General features: G+C 38.3%; 1 protein-coding gene and 1 long non-coding RNA gene across 2 annotated transcripts; both read right to left on the reverse strand.

Moving 5' to 3' along the window:
• Window positions 1-1,051: 1,051 nt before the first annotated feature.
• Window positions 1,052-5,697, reverse strand: LOC128520540 (uncharacterized). The gene is made up of 3 exons (XR_008357944.1): window positions 5,559-5,697; window positions 3,549-3,642; window positions 1,052-2,944 (listed from the first exon to the last, which is right to left on the reverse strand). It is a non-coding gene; the product is annotated as an uncharacterized LOC128520540 (long non-coding RNA).
• Window positions 5,698-7,682: 1,985 nt separating this feature from the next.
• LOC128520708 (steroid 21-hydroxylase) lies at window positions 7,683-15,659 on the reverse strand. The gene is made up of 12 exons (XM_053495065.1): window positions 15,497-15,659; window positions 13,142-13,318; window positions 12,942-13,031; window positions 12,678-12,832; window positions 11,744-11,839; window positions 11,525-11,635; window positions 11,346-11,432; window positions 11,171-11,254; window positions 10,104-10,217; window positions 9,842-10,008; window positions 8,212-8,315; window positions 7,683-8,118 (listed from the first exon to the last, which is right to left on the reverse strand). Exons 1-12 carry the CDS (start codon window positions 15,624-15,626, stop codon window positions 7,877-7,879), a joined length of 1,557 nt encoding a protein of 518 aa, XP_053351040.1. The 5' UTR covers window positions 15,627-15,659; the 3' UTR covers window positions 7,683-7,876.
• Between the last annotated feature and the right edge of the window lie 852 nt (window positions 15,660-16,511).

The raw sequence follows: 16,511 nt of genomic DNA on the forward strand, positions 1-16,511 counted from the left end.
GACCCTGAACTCGGACCCCAACTTTCTAACTGGAATATGTGAAAAAATAATTTTGTTGTTCTGTAACAAATAATGGATCTTTAATCGTATATGGAAAACCAATCAGATTTAATAATTCAACAGTGCTATTTAAAGTTCTGTTATCACACATTTCCCCGTAAATGCACATCATAGCATCTGCACTGGAAGGGACCTTTTCAGTATGGCCATGTTATGGTCTTTGTTCTTTGTAGTCTTTGTTCAGAAAATGAAATAACCCCCTGCAAGGAGTGGTTATCTTCCAGTAGTACAATGATGTACAGTGACTTTAACCAGATGTGCCCAGATGTGTCCAGCTCTGTGTGGTGACGTTACCCTGTCCCTCATTAGTGCTCTAAGTGCTCCTCCTCCATGTTCTCTGTTTAATCTTAGTGGTACCTCAGACACACCAGAACATTTACTTAAGAACAACTCATCCTAACCAGGTGCCAGCTAAATTTAGATTTATAAGAGAGACTTATAATCAAACATTTTGCAAATGCAGACTTCTAAAAACCATCCATAAAATGAACCTTTATAATTGATTATGTTGCTTGTGTGTGTAGATGTAAGTAGATGAAACCATTTATGGTGCTAAGGCATTTGCCAGGTTATAATTAATAGTACCTAAATGGCTGCTGTTAAAATACTGATGTGTAAGGTTTACAGTTTGTTCAGGACAAGAAAAAAGCACTGTCAGTACCAAGGGCGACGAAAATCCCTAGTGTGCATTTCACAACATTTTATTTGGAGCAGTGCTTTCCATTGTACACTGCTATAACTACAACACACTGCGATCAAGGAAGGTACACAGATTAGGAAATAATAAAAAGAAAAATAATTTATCTATAATTTTATTTATTTATTATTATTATTATTATTATTATTATTACAAGTGACCATGTTAGTGCTTAAGGATTCCTCAAGACTGTTAACATAATTATCTCAAACACTTCATTATGTCAATATAATTACAAACCAGACGTCACTGAGAAAAAAGCAACAGCATTGTTTCTTTGCATTTTTTCCACTTAATAATACCAACAGCCAGTTTCTTTTTCATTATGTCAGTATAGGCCTCTTCCAAACGGTTGAGATGTCACTTTGTGATAAAAGAATGTGCAAGACAAACACAGTTGCTATATTTTTGTTTCAGGTCAACTCTATCTCTTGTGCTATTCTAAAAAGGCAATTGAAAGGGCATGCTATTTAAAGACACAGTGACATCTAGTGGATTTCTCTTAGCCTAGAATGTCTCTGGTGAATTTTAGAAATACTGTAGCTCAATCAGGTTGCACACATTTTTCTATTCGATATACAGTAGTGGCTCTACCAAAATGTTAAGAAGAATGTTAATGGGTTAAAGTTGTGAAGTTTGTAAAGAATACATACAATCAGTAATAAGGTCCAGTTAAAATCCTGTAACAGTAATTTGCCTTAGTATGTCATGGAGTCAAGATTTGTGGGAAATTTGCATATATCAGGCATTGTGAAATCATACTAAAGTATCAGTTACTGACAGGAGGCACAAGCAACCTGGGGCAACAGAGTAAGAGACTGAGGAAATAAACAAACATTAATTTAAATGGACTGATGACGGATGATGATCAGCTGATTTATTTTTGTGGTGGAAGTTGCTGAGCTAGAGAACACAGGAGAACGGAATATATGGCATGCTAATAATACTGTATGTCTGGGCACAACCTCAAATAGCATTGTGTACACTATTTATGCTGACTCATGAAGTACACAAAGACCCGATTAGACCCGACTTAGTGAAATACAACACAATATACTGTATGATTCTTCCTTGGAAAAACTGTGTATAGTGTTTATTTAATGTGTAAATCTGTAGGCTTACATATAAAAAAAATTTTAAGGCACATTTAAAAATAAATAAAAAGTTTAAATAGAAAAGTAAAATGTGAAAAGTTAATTATGCTATAATGAATTATATATAATTCAGGAATTTAGAGAAATTTGTAAGTTTAACATAAGGTGATAAAAAAATAATGTTAAATTAATGTCACCCATCTGAATAAATAAATAAGAAAATGTTAATGTAATATTTCTTAGTCCCAGTGAACAGCTGAGGTCTTATTATGAAGGCTAATATGGAGAAATAAATAAGATAGGTAGCAGGTACCTAAATATGGCTTTGGTAGGTTACAGTTTCTTGTTTACAAAGTTTACGCTCCAAATTGTTAGTCATTTGAGGAAAGAAGTACATCTGAATTTGTTTGAGTCACTCATGACCATCATTACTGCGGGCGAGCAAATTGGCTGTGTCCTATGAGGTATACAGCAACAGCAGCACACTGTGGAGTCTCACTGTAACGTAACAGAAAATCAGTTCATGAGCTTCAAGTAGCATTTTACTGGTTGTGGTAACACACAGGGTTCAGTCCCAGCTCTTCAAATTCTTGAGGAATGTATCTAAAGCTGTCTTCATTGTCCAGCACCCTACCGCCATGATGACTTTCAGACTCCATGCCAATAACACTTCAGTGCCCTGTGAAGATATCAGAGAGACCATGCTGCCACCTCTGACCCCGGGTGCCACAAGTGCAGGAAGGCTGAGGGCCACACTTGCCAGCACACCAGTCCCACTGGTAGCAAACAGGCACACTGTCAGAGCACATGAAAGTGCTGACAAGGACACACAACGCGTTAATATCACCAAACCGTCCTCCGACAGCCAATCAGAGAGCATCGGAAGAAGTGCTGAACCAGTCAGGAGTACATGGGCAGTCCAGCGATCTTCACTGAGCCACAAAAAGCCAAAGGCAGAAAGAGAGGGGCCCAGTATCTCGCCTGCCCATTCTAGATCTTTCTGGAACTGTGACAGAGATGGGGGCAGAGGGATAACTGCCAGAAATGATGAGCAGGCGATGAAGAAAAAACCCACCGATGGAGCTCGGTGGTCCTGCAGAGAGAGAGAGAGAGAGAGAGAGAGAGAGAGAGAGAGAGAGAGAGAGAGAGAGAGAAAGAGTTTAAGGATTATTTAAAAGGCTATTTGTAATTTTCCCATTTTAATAATAAATGGACACACCTACATATCTTCTACAGACTAAGTCCTGATACTGACTCATAAATATTACATTACTTAGTATACTGTTGTTGCCAGCATGACTATGGTACTATATACCGACTACTGATATTTGCGGCTTTTAAACATGTATACACATGCTCACTATTTTTCATCATTTCAACACTAATCGTTTCCAAAGTGTTGACATAGAATGAGAAGTCTAAGAGATAGGCCGGGTGTCTCTATATATACCTATACACAAACCAGGTCAATACAGAACCAAGAAGTATGTCTAATCAGTTTGAAGAGTAGTATTTTTCTTGGATTTCAGTTGTTTCTGGATAAAAGGCCAGTCAAATAAGCAAACCACATGCAAGATGGTCAGTCAGTAAGACACACAGAGTTAGAGTTTTGTGAAGCACACCTTACGTCTGACTTAAAAGTCAAATGTGAAAGCAGTTAGTAAATCAGGCAGCTGAATAAGGCCTAAGTATTTTACCCTGAACAGATGAAAAGCAGCAGACAGAGCTGAGAGGGACAGAACGATATTCGCAGACACTGGGATCAACTCCTGTACAATGTCCATCAGTGCCCTGTGGAGTAGAAAATGTGCTCTTGGTAAACAAAATCTCAACATAAATATTACATCATCGGCCGCAACAAGGAGGATTCTAAGGTCCAGACATGCACATATGCTTATGCTCATTTGTTTTATTTTAAATATAGACACTAGACATTTACCTGTACACTAGATACGTATTAACAAAATTATGTGTTATATAAGAGTAAAATATATTCTAATTACTAGAAATGGGGGAGGGATCTACAACGATTCTTTTCTGTGGGAATTCATATATTGTCACACTTACTCCAAAATTTATACTTTTGCATTTAAGGTGGTAAAATGTTGCCATTCCTACAGGTGGTGCTCTAAACTATTCACACATACTGTAGGCAGGCAGCCCAGCATCCTGTGTCATAGGAGCAAATTATTTGCTAAGATTGCTTAGAATTGTAACAGAATCTAAAAGAACATTATTAGCGAATCTGGATACTTATAAAATCATGATGCTAAAAGAATATATACATATATACAGATTAAATTGACACCTAAATATTGTGATATTGTGGTATAGTGTGGTCCCTGGTAATTCCCATCCCTACTAATTACACTATAAATACAACCTGTAAAACTGTCCCCGGATCATTTAACTGAGGTTGAAATATTGCTATATTTTCTGACAAATTAAGGAGATTAAATCTAGGAGTTGATTCCAAGTGTGAATTTTAATTAGGTGGCTGTTCCAAATTTTTTTATTATGCCATCAAAAGAGGTGCCGACGCAAGCAAAGGAAGCAATCATTTTGCTAAAGAAAACAAAACAGACCCATCAGAGAGACAGCAGAAACTTTAGAAGTGGCCAAATTAACATCATCCTTGTCTTTATCCATTATCCTGGGCCTGGATCCTATCCCAGCAGACTAAGGGCACAGACAGACAGACACACACTAATTTACACACTGTGGACAGTTTTGGAATGCCTAAAAACCTAACGTGCTTGTCTTTGGACTGGGGAGAACATGCAAACTCCATGCACACAGACCCGAGGCAGGAATCGAACTCAGTCCCTGAAGGGGCAAGGCAACAGTGCTAACCACTAAGCCACTGTACAGGTACCACCAGCCAAATAAACACTTCGGTAAGCTTTTTTTTAATGAAAGAATGAACTGCTAAGATCAGCATTACTTAAACGCCTGGGAAAAAAGCAACTAAAGTGGATGACTGCAGAATTTATTCCTTGGTGAAGAAAAAACCCATAACATCTACCCAAGTCAAGAACACGGCGGTGTTCACCATGTTTGACAGATGATTTGGTGTAATTTAGAACATTAGGCCTTCCTTTCCTTCTACATATTCTTCTCATCCAGCTTGTAGAAGGAATAGAAGGGATCATGTTCCAAATCATATCACATGGTCTGTTAAACATGGAGGAGGCAGTGTTATAGATAGATAATGATCCAAAACATACCGAACCACAAAAACAACTGAACCTAAATCTCAATTTCTTATAAGATAACTTACAATACAGTTTCTTTGCGTAGTAAACTAATATGTTTTAGTCTTACTCTGGTAGAACAGCCTGAACATTAAAAAATTGAAAGTCATTCATGCATTCAAAGCAACTAGAGATCTAATCAACCAGGAGAAAAGAAATAAACTGCAAAACAAAAACAGTTACAGAACTTGTCAGCAATGTCAACGTCTAAAGTTAACCATCTGCTCTGTAAGGCTGTGTCCTGTTCTCACACTGCAGCTAAACGTCTGGAACTCACCAACCGGAAACAGTGTCACAGGAAAAACAGAACGTTTATAAACCGCCTATAACACTAACGTCACAAAAATAAGTAAAAGAAAAAATATATTTAAGGTATAATTACGCATATTATAACCTACTATTTGGACAAGCAGCTTGTATTAAGTTATGCCATACAGTGAGTTCACTACTTACAGACAACTGTTAAATCCCAAATGGCTTTCTGTTTTTATATAACACTACACAGCGCCAATAAACATAATTATTGTAGTGGACATGCCGCCTGTACGAGCCCGTATTATTATTATTATTATTAGTTTGTTCTTCTTCCTTGTAGTTGTTTTGGCGGCTGGCAGTCAACTTAAAGGCACATTACCACCACCTGCTGGACTGGAGCGTGGAGCGGCAGAACGTCAAAACAAACTAACTAAATAAAACTTAAACGGAATGAAAAAAGATCTACTAAGCCAGTTTCATTTAAGGAAATAGTATAATATAATTAATTAGTCTACTGTATATTTTTTAGATCACCTTCCTTAGGATGTTTTTTTATTGTTATTTCTAGACCTGTATGATTTTTCTGAGATCCCGTCTTTCTATTTATTAGTCGTTTCTCCATCAAGACCACGTTATATACTCAGCAAAAAAAAGAAACGTCCTCTGACTTTCACCTGTTTTTACTTTCAGTAAACTTAATGTGTAAATATTTGTATGAACACTAAAAGAGTCAACACCATAAGACATAAAGTACCAGTCAGTATCTGGTGTGGCCACCAGCTGCTTGAAGTACTGCAGTGCATCTCCTCCTCATGGACTGCCTATTGCGGACAGTCTGAGCACTGATGGAGGGATTGTGTGTTCCTGGTGTGACTCGGGCAGTTGTTGTGGCCATCCTGTACCTGTCACGCAGGTGTGATATTCGGATGTACCGATCCTGTGCAGGTGTTGTTACACGTGGTCTTCCACTGCGAGGATGATCAGCTGTCCTTCCTGTCTCCCTGTAGCGCCGTCTTAGGCGTCTCACAGTGCGGACATGGCGATTTATTGCCCTAGACGCATCAGCAGTCCTCATGCCTCCCTGCAGCATGCCTAATGCACGTTCACGCAGATGAACAGGGACCCTGGGCATCTTTCTTTGGGTGTTTTTCACAGTCGGTAGACAAGTCTCTTTAGTGTCCTGCGTTTTTAGAACTGTGACCTTAAATGCCTACTTTCTGTAAGCTGTTAAGGTCTTAACGACCATTCCACAGGTGCATGTTAATTAATTGATTATGGTTAATTGAACATGCATGCAAAACATTGTTTAAACCCTTTACAATGAAGATCTGTAAAGTTATTTAAATTTTTACGACATTATTGTTGAAATACACAGTCCTGAAAAAGGGACGTTTCTTTTTTTTGCTGAGTATATATAAAGCTGAGAGACCCTTAAAATTCGAATACGGTACATATGCGTGAGTTGTATTGGTGTGGTGACCAATCTGTGCTTTCATAATAACCTCCCAGTCATTTCTGTAAACTTGGACTGATAGAATTCCTGTCTCTCTCAGGTGGAGCGTACATCAGCCGTGATATAGCATAAGTGACAGTGACGCTTATGTTTAGACTTGGAATACTTACTCTCATACAGTATTAGAATATCGTTGCACAGTTGTGTGATTGTCAGCTAAAAAGTAATAAGTCTGTATTTAAAATGGAGGGAGCAAAATGTTTTTCACATACAGAAAATACTCTAATAAGGAACTGATACATAAAATACTTAAGTATACTAAGAGAGTAGGCAGCATGGTGGCTTAGAAGTTAGCACTGGGTGTACCCCGCCTCATGCCCTAGGTCTCCTGAGATTTCTCCACTATGAGACTTGAGCATAGTTGCTGTTAAGTTTAAACATTAGAACCCTGAATACAGGATAAAGCAGTATATAAAGATGGTAATGCTGCCTTTAATTGACAGCATTACCATCTTTATATACCGTTTTATCCTGTATTCAGGGTCGCGGGGACCCAGAGCCTATCCCAGGAGGCTTAGGGCATGAGGCAGGGTACACCCTGGACAGGATGCCAATCCATCACAGAGCACACACACATACACACACTCACACACCCATTCACACACTATGGGCAATTTGGAAACGTACAGGGACAACCACCATTTTAAATTAAGAAATCATGGTAAATTGAAAGTACAGTATATTTATTTCTTTATTAGAACTTTGAACATGTCACTATCATTCACATTTCTTGAAAATGTAGAATGTAGAAGCTGTCATTCTGCACCAGCTTTAAAGTTAACTTTTATGAGTAAAAATACAAGCCTAAACTCAAATCAGTTTTAACATCACTTACAATAAAGGTTTCGGCAGAAAAATCTCCTCGTCATGAACTTGGAGCAATACATTTATTTTGAGATAATCAAGTAATATATTCTATAAACATATACTGTTTACCTACTGATAACAAATTTGGGCTACATAACTTCTAAAGCAAACACAAAAGATTTACTACCGTGATTTATTAGGCCCTAGGACACGCTATAACTCTGTATGGCTTGACTTTAAGAACCACACTGGCCATGCCACGTAGGTCAGGCAAAGGCTCCTCGGGACTGGCAGGAAGAAACTGAAAGTCGCGTAGCAGATAGCCGGTGAAGAGGAACATCTCCATTTTAGCTACAGACTCCCCGAGGCATAGCCGAGCTCCCCCTCCAAAAGGCACTAGAGACCGGAGACAGCTTCCGTCTTCTTCCAAAAAGCGCTCTGAAATAAAGAATGTGTCCTATCACCATTATTAAGCTTTGGTTTATGCATTTTTGAGGTCTAACATATCATTAGATTTAACAGTTAATATACCTGGTCTGAAGCTGTGTGGGTCAGCCCAAATTGCTGGATCATGGTGAGCTCCAAATAAATTGGGGATAATGATGGTGTTCTTGGGAATGAAATATCCTGCAATACTAAAGAAACAATCATGCCTCATCAACATCCAATGCAACATTGCACTCATACCTCTCAAATGTACAGTATATACCATTCATTAAAAAAAAAAAAAAAAAAAAATTAGGACCTGTGTGAAAAAGACAAGTGCTTGTTCATGTGTTAATTTTGGAATCTAAGTGTTATCAGGTGTAGCCCCTGGCTATGGAAGTCCTAGTTATAGTTCTTGAGTCTTGAAAACTATGACACTTTACTATGACAATAGATAATGTCAAATAAGCTGACAAAAGAAAACCTGGTATTTTATTTTTTTTTAAATAGACTGATGCAATGCCAATTCACATTGACTATATTCTGTCAGCCCACCAACTCTAATTGGTCTGTTGTCAAGCCTTTCTTAATCTGTCTGTATAACCAAATACTTCTGACACCTGTATGGCCAAATAGTTTTTTAAGCTTTGTTTACAAGCTCTGTTTTTTCGCCTTATGTCCTCATAAAGTAGAATTCGCTAGTGATGGTCTGGCCCCTGGGGATGAATTCTCTTTGCACAATGCTGTGATGTCTAAAAGACGATGAGCACGCACTTGGTCGAGCTGCTTTGCCTTTTTCGGTCGTAGGGACATTTCTAATGTGAAGACTGTTGCTTGTCTCAGGGTTGTACCTATACACCCATGTTTTATGATCCTCAACATGAAGGACGGGTCATCCATGACACACTGATGGAGTTCTTGGTAGATTTTGACGCAATGTTCCTTCTGATCCTGGGTCAGCAGCCTGGAATAGGGATGAAACTGGCAGCAACATGGTACATTGGCCCATGCTCAAATCACATTGCCTGCAATGAGCCGTATGACACACTGACAATAGCCACAATTGTGGTTGGTTCTCCAAGGTAAAATTTCTATAAAAAGGCTTTCCACTAGATTTCTGATTGTGACTGTGAGATTTTTCAATTCAGCCACAAGGGCAGAAGTAGTCCAGGGGCACAGTCAGTGATCCAGTTCGTCCCAAAGGTGTTTAGTGGAGCAGAGGTCAGGCTTTGCACTAGTCACTTAAATTCTTCCACTTTTCCCTTGACTAATCATGTCTTCATTGACCTCGATTTGTGCACAGGGGCATTATCATTCTTCTACATACTTGGACTTAACCTCATAATTTTAATGAAAAATTATGTTAATGGGGACCATTTGACCAATTTAAGTGAGATGTCATGTTCTTTGTGTTCTCTAATTTTATGTGCAGCCATAGACATTTATTCATTCTCCAAGCCTGGACCCCATCTCAGGGAACTGTTGGCGAAAAGCAGGGTCTGGATGGGGTGCCAACCCAGTGCAGGGCACAAGCACACTCACTATGAAAATGCCTACATACAGTACCGCATGACCAGAAGTGACGTTAGAACCCCCAACCCTGGAGGTGTTAAGCACTGTTATCGCTACACCAGTGTCAGTTCCTCTAATATGAGTCAGATACAAACAAATCCAAATTGTCAGCTATAGTTAAATTCTCTGATGGTATATTTTACTGTAGAGAAGGTGCAGATACCTGCTGTCTCTGATAGCTTTATGTGGCACAGCAAGTGGAGCCACAGGTCTCAATCTCAGCACCTCATTAATCACTGCACTCAGATAGGGCAGCCTGTGTCTGTCACTGTAGCGAGGATACTGGCCCTTCAGCACACTCTTTAACTCCTCATACACGCTAGTCTGAACCTGTAGTGAAATCAAAAGCATGCAGTGTAAAAAGGTGAAAAGGCACTGAGAGCACTAGGCAAAGAATGATTTCTTTCAGTATTTTGTATGAACACCTCTGGCCTATGTAAGAGAAAGGCAATGGTCCAGCTGAGCCAGGCAGCAGTCGTCTCCGTCCCCCCTATGAGCAGGTCCACTGTAGTCATGTGTATATGGCTGTCTGTCAAAGTCTACAGTATAAGAGAGGAAACAGTATGTTTTCTTTTTTTTAGAACAAAATTGCAAGTAATTTATTAGAGAGTGTAAAAGCACATACAGTAGGATAATACCTATTCATTTTTTATTGTGGAACCACACTAACATATCAAACATCATTTTAGAAAATATACATTGCCCATTATTTATTGTATTATGACTGGGTGTATTAGTGTTTATTAGGTTGGTAACTATCAGAGAGTTCCTGCCATGCTGGAAGAAGCTCCAGGCCCCCATATCCATACACACGATAAGCCATATAGACAATAAATACTGTAATGTTTGTTTTTAACTGTAAAAAAAACTAGTTAGAACATACCCAAATTTCCATTTAAATAAGTTTATGTAATTGTCATTGAAAACATAAATATTGTATATGCAGCCGTGAAATTTATTCAAATGTAGGAATTTATTCTACAATGACCAGACATAATGTTAAAATGTAAAACATTAAGCCTAGTATTGCTTAGATTCCCCTAGTGCCACACAGGCAGAGTGCTGTGGTGTCCTGAACCTGGACATTAGCGGCTTTCCATGTATGCTTGATCGGATTGATATCCGGGGAGTATGGAGGCTGGATCAACAAATTTAAACACTTAACCTGCTAACCCTCATACACAGCAAGCTGTGGTGCTCTGGGTGCTCTGATTCCTTTCTGTCATGGCCAGCACTGACTTTTTTCAACATTTTGTGCTGCACTGACTTTTCTGTGGGATCGTACCAGACAGGCTAGACTTTGATCTCAACAGGCATAGATGAGCTTTGGGTGCCCATGATCCAGTCACTAATAACCGATTTACATATTGTCATATGTTTAAAACTAACACACGCTTTACTCAGAGCAGTGCAATGACTATCATAAATGATATAAAGCCTGGTTGATGTCCTTTGATGAAGTATTCACCCACAGTATATCATACTTGCTTACCATCGTTTGGACTCCCTTTGGTGATTGAAGGTGCTGTAGAAGGGGTGCAGCAAAGTCTTGACCTTCTTTACTATCTTTCTTTTGCTGAAAAAAAAGTAGATAAGACATAATTATATCATATTCACTGCACATATTTGCAGTACAAAATACTGTTTCCTTAACACTGTATTTGTACCTTGAACTCATCTAAGTGTCCTCCAATTAGTTCATCTCTTCTGGCAACCTCTCTCATTAGACGGGTAAAGGGAACATTTGGCAACTTCTGAAAGGATGTAATTGGTGAATAAGATCAGACTTGTAGCTGTCACCAGGGAAAATATGATGTTTAGGGATTTAATGAGAAGTTGTGTTTACTCTGAGCAGAGGGAAATAGTCCAGAGCTGAGATCCATGGTGAACCCCACAGAGACACAATCTTATTCAGACAGTCATGAATCTCCTCAAGATGTGCTGAGTTCTTCTCATACTGAGGGAAGAAAGAGACTCTGTGAATGATAAGGACTGATATAGAGGCTGTAATTAGTGTTGATGAGAGAGCATGGTACGGCAGGAAAGGTGGTGAACTGTCACTAACTGATTTTCCAAAGGCTAGCATTGTAATGATGTTGCTGGTTGCTACAGTGAAATCTTCAGACAGATCCATAGGCTTCTTGTTATAATCCAGTAACACCTGTTGACGGATGAAAAACACATTTGTGTTTTGTTGAAGTTCTAATCTAATTGCTTATCTAATTACCTATATAGATAGAAATAGACACACTTTATTAAATAGCTAGTATCTAGAGTAGTATCTCGAGTAAGTTGACAGTATCTTATTGTTTATTAAGTTATTATTGTATTGTTTATTTGTTTTTCCTTCATCCAAGATAATGAAATATTAATGCTTTTTTTTGCATATAAAATAATAAGTATGATTGAAGGGTTCGGGTTTGATTTCCGGCCAGGCTCGATTCCCGTCTCTGTGCTTGGAGGGTTTCCTTCGGGTACTCTGGTTTCCTCCCACAGTCCAAAGATATGCAGGTTAGGCTAAGTGCTGTTTCCAAATTGCCCGTAGTGTGTGAGAGTAAGTGAGTGAGTATGGTAGAATGTCCCCCAAGTAAGTTTCCTTAAATATTCAAATATATTCAGCATCAAGCATAATGATCTTATCAAATCTCTTTCAAATATCATATTAGAACATAAATTTACAAGTTTTTGGTTTATAAATTAGATAAAACGAATTTTATTATAAAATAAGCAATATGAAAAAATATACATGAGGTGGGTATATATATGAATGGACTGGTGTGCTGTTCATTGTGTACCCTGACTTGTGCCCTGAGTGCCCTGAAATAGGCTCCAGGTTCCTCGCAACCCTGTACAGGATAAGCGGTATAGACAATAAGTGAGAGATTAATTAATTAATTTATTCATTCATGATTTTGATTTACACAAATTTAACCAAAAAAAATTGTACTCTACTATCTGCACTTCATTTAAAACCACAAAGACATACTTGCTATCTGTACCTGTTTGAGGTGAAGCGCTTGCTCTTCAATTAGAGAGTGGAGAGACTCAACAACACAATGCTGTAAAGCACTATGGACCAGGCGCCTGTGGGACTTCCACTCCGTGCTGTAATCCCCCAGAGAGATGGAGTAGTTCCCACCTGACACTTTATCAGCTGACCAAGAGCCAATAAAGCGAGAGAAGGTATAGAAAGTGTTTAGTTGATTTTAACAAACTTACAGCAATCTTAAAAGTATAACTGAATATATACTGTAAGTCTTTACCTGTGTATGATTGCGGTCTTCCTGCAAAGTCAGACCACTTTTTAACCAGAGCCTCACGAATAACCTCACTACTGTTCAGAACTACCATTGCTGCACAAGACATACAGGGAAAAAAATATTTAACCACCACCAATGTCAGTTTTAAATACTTACAAGTAGTTACAGCATAAAGCTGAAATTGTGAACTCTGATTTATTTACTGGTGCTTCCACAGTGGAGACGGTAGATACTCCCATAACGACGAGCCAGTCCAGTCAGGTATAAGGGCAAATGGTCTTGGCTAAGTTCAAGCATGTTTCCAAGGAAGGGAAGAGAGGGCGGTCCGGGCAGTGAGGGAACAAGCAGAGAGAGGCCATGCAGAGGTTTGGACACAGTGGCTGGAGAAAAGAAAGATGAAAAACTGTTATGGCGCTTGGTCATTTTAAATTGATCTACTGATCAGAAAGTCTACAGGACCACTGATTTTGGATAGTAATGAGTAGCAAAATTTAATGATTAACTAGGTCATTCACTTGGGACTCTTATGCAGCACAGGGACAAACAGGTACTTTTGATTGTGCAGAATACAGTTGTGAGAGTAAAAACCCTTTTCATTTTTCTATATAATCCCCTGATACACTAATGCACTAACAGTATCTTTCAAAAGTTTAGTCACACCTTCTAATTCAATATTTTTTTTCTATACCGCTTTATCCTGCATTCAGGATCACGGGGACCATGAGCCTATCATAGGAGGCTTAGAGCACAAGGCAGGGTACACCCTGGACAGGGTGCCAATCCATCGCAGGGCACACACATACATACACACACTCACACACTCATTCACAAACTACGGGCAATTTTGAGAGATGGGGAGGAAACCGACCATGCATGGGGAGAACATGCAAACTCCATGCACACAGAGACAGGAATCGAGCCTGGCTGGGAGCATAACTGTGCATTTATAAGTGCATTTGCAAAACCCATCAAGCACCATGATGAAATCTGCTCCCATGAAGACCATCCCAGGAAAGCAAGACCAAAATTTACCTCTGCTGCATAGAAGTTTTTGACCTGCCTCAAAAATGACCAATTAACAAAAAACACTTCAGTTTAGAGCCGTTATGAAGGCTTTACAGAAAATATGTAAGAATCACATCTCAGTATCAACTATTCAAATAAACATATAGTGCAAATATTTCAAATTATGGAAGCATTCAGCATTGTTTTACAATGTAGAAGGAATTAAAAAATTACGAAAGAACATGGAATTAGAAGGTATGTCCAAACTTTTGACTGGCAGTGTATCTCAGCATTTCACTAGTGCTCGCATACCATGATTTTCAAAAGGCATGATCAGACTGCCTGCTTCATGTCTGAAACACTGGCCTCCGAGGAGCTTCTTTAATAACCCAAATGTGGAAATTATTTGGTATGTCAATAAGTTTTGTGCCTAAACTGTATATTATTAGTGTATATTATATATATTTGCTTTTTAGCAAACTTCAGACAGGCCTGGACACGTACTGGCTTAAGGAGGGGGAGACGTCTGGCACTGCAGGATTTGAGTCCCTGGCGGCGCAGTGTGTTACTGATGGTAGCCTTTGTTGCTTTGGTCCCAGCTCTCTGCAGGTCATTCACAAGGTCCCCCGTGTGGTTCTGGGATTTCTGCTTACAATTCTTGTGATCTTTTTGTCCCCACCGGGTGAGATCTTGTGTGGAGCCCCAGATCGAGGGAGATTATCAGTGGTCTTGTATGTCTTCCATTCCATCAGTCTTCCTAGCCTGGTACAGGTCTACAATTTTGTTTCTGGTGTCCTTTGACAGCTCTTTGGTCTTGGCCATAGTGGAGTTTGGAGTGTGACTGTTTGAGGTTATATACAGGTGTCCTTTATACTGATAACAGATGCCATTAATACAGATAACGAGTGGAGGACAGAAGAAGAAGTTACAGGTCTGTGAGAGACTGAAATCTTGCTTGTTTGTAGGTGACCAAATACTTATTTTTCACCATAATTTGCAAATAAATTCTTTAAAAATCCTACAATGTGATTTTCTGGATTTTTTTATTTTATTTTGTCTCATAGTTGAGGTATATCTATGATGAAAATTACAAGCCTCTCTCATCTTTTTAAGTGGGGGAACTTGCACAATTGGTGACTGACTAAATATTTTTTGCCCCACTGTATATATATATATATATATATATATATATATATATATATATATATATATATATAGCCTCTTGAGTGAGTCTACATGAAAAAAAAAAAAAAACGAAAGCCTGTTACAAAATTCAACCAGTTTACAATAACTGACCTGACCTTATTGAGGGCTACTTAATTGAGTTTTGTTCTGTATATATTTAATGCATTGTATCAAAAAATATATACAGTTAAATATTACCTGAATGGTATAATATTATATCTCTAATATTTTGTTATTGACCAATTTCTGTATTTGATCATTTTTAAATAATGCTTTTATTTTCATTATCCTTGGTGGCAACGTTAATTTAAACTTCTTCATAAAGTCATGCAACAGCAAAACACAAACGACTTGCAAAATGTCCTTACCTTTAGAGTAAAGCCCTCTTTTATCATCTTCATGACTGTGTAGATTTCTCTGCCTTAAAAAATGGCAGCCTAACACAGAGAGAATTAACAGCAATGCAGCTGCCCCTACACCTACTGCTATTGAGTACATGGAGAGACGATTATGTGTCTTTGTGTTTGCGGTCCAAACCCCTGCTCCTTTAATCATTTTCTTCTCCATTTTTTTCCCCACTCATGGCTTTCTGTCAAGTCAAGGATACGTAAATATTGGTTTGACCTTCAGTTCAATGTCAGGCAAAATAAGGGAAATGAATGACTCCCTGTGTTGTTTGATTCATGTGGGTAATGATATTTAATGCTTTATTTGAAATCAAGTCAACTAAATGTTAAAGGAGGCCTATCACAGTGCACTCATAATTAGTGCTTGTAGAGTATGAATGAACAGTGAGTCTTCAAAGAGAACACTGTATAACATTAACAGCCAAACTTTATCCTGACATATTAGCTCAGGGGATCCTGGCAAAGAAAAAAAAAGTCATTCATATTAAATGAAAAGTAATTCAACATCTATATAAAAAGAATGCAGTGTGGCATAGTTTTCTTTCTTTTTTTATTTTTTTTTAAATGAAAAAAAAAAAAATCAAAGGTGTGCAGTGTGGCTGTGGATTCCTGTTTATAGCCAAATGGAAAGCTGAGCTTGAATCCACTGCGGTTAAACCAGACTGGCCAAAGTGGTGTATTAGTAAACTGCTATACTGAAAATGGCTTCTTTGTTCAGCCAACATGAGTGAACACATAGTGCCTGTGTGAGCATTTCACCACCTTAGTTCTGTGCTGTACTTTTCAAATATTTTCTACTAACATATGTAGTGTTTAGTATTTTATATAGTGTGCTGTAAAAGTACCAAAAATATACAGTCATTTACTGCCAGCAGTATATTAAATGTAGTGATCGAATAGAGTAAAGTACTGTGATACATTTCGATGTAATATTAGTAATAAAACATACCACAATAATGTAAATCAAAATTTAACA

This window comes from Clarias gariepinus, chromosome 4, assembly GCF_024256425.1.
Source record: "Clarias gariepinus isolate MV-2021 ecotype Netherlands chromosome 4, CGAR_prim_01v2, whole genome shotgun sequence".
NCBI lineage: Eukaryota > Metazoa > Chordata > Actinopteri > Siluriformes > Clariidae > Clarias > Clarias gariepinus.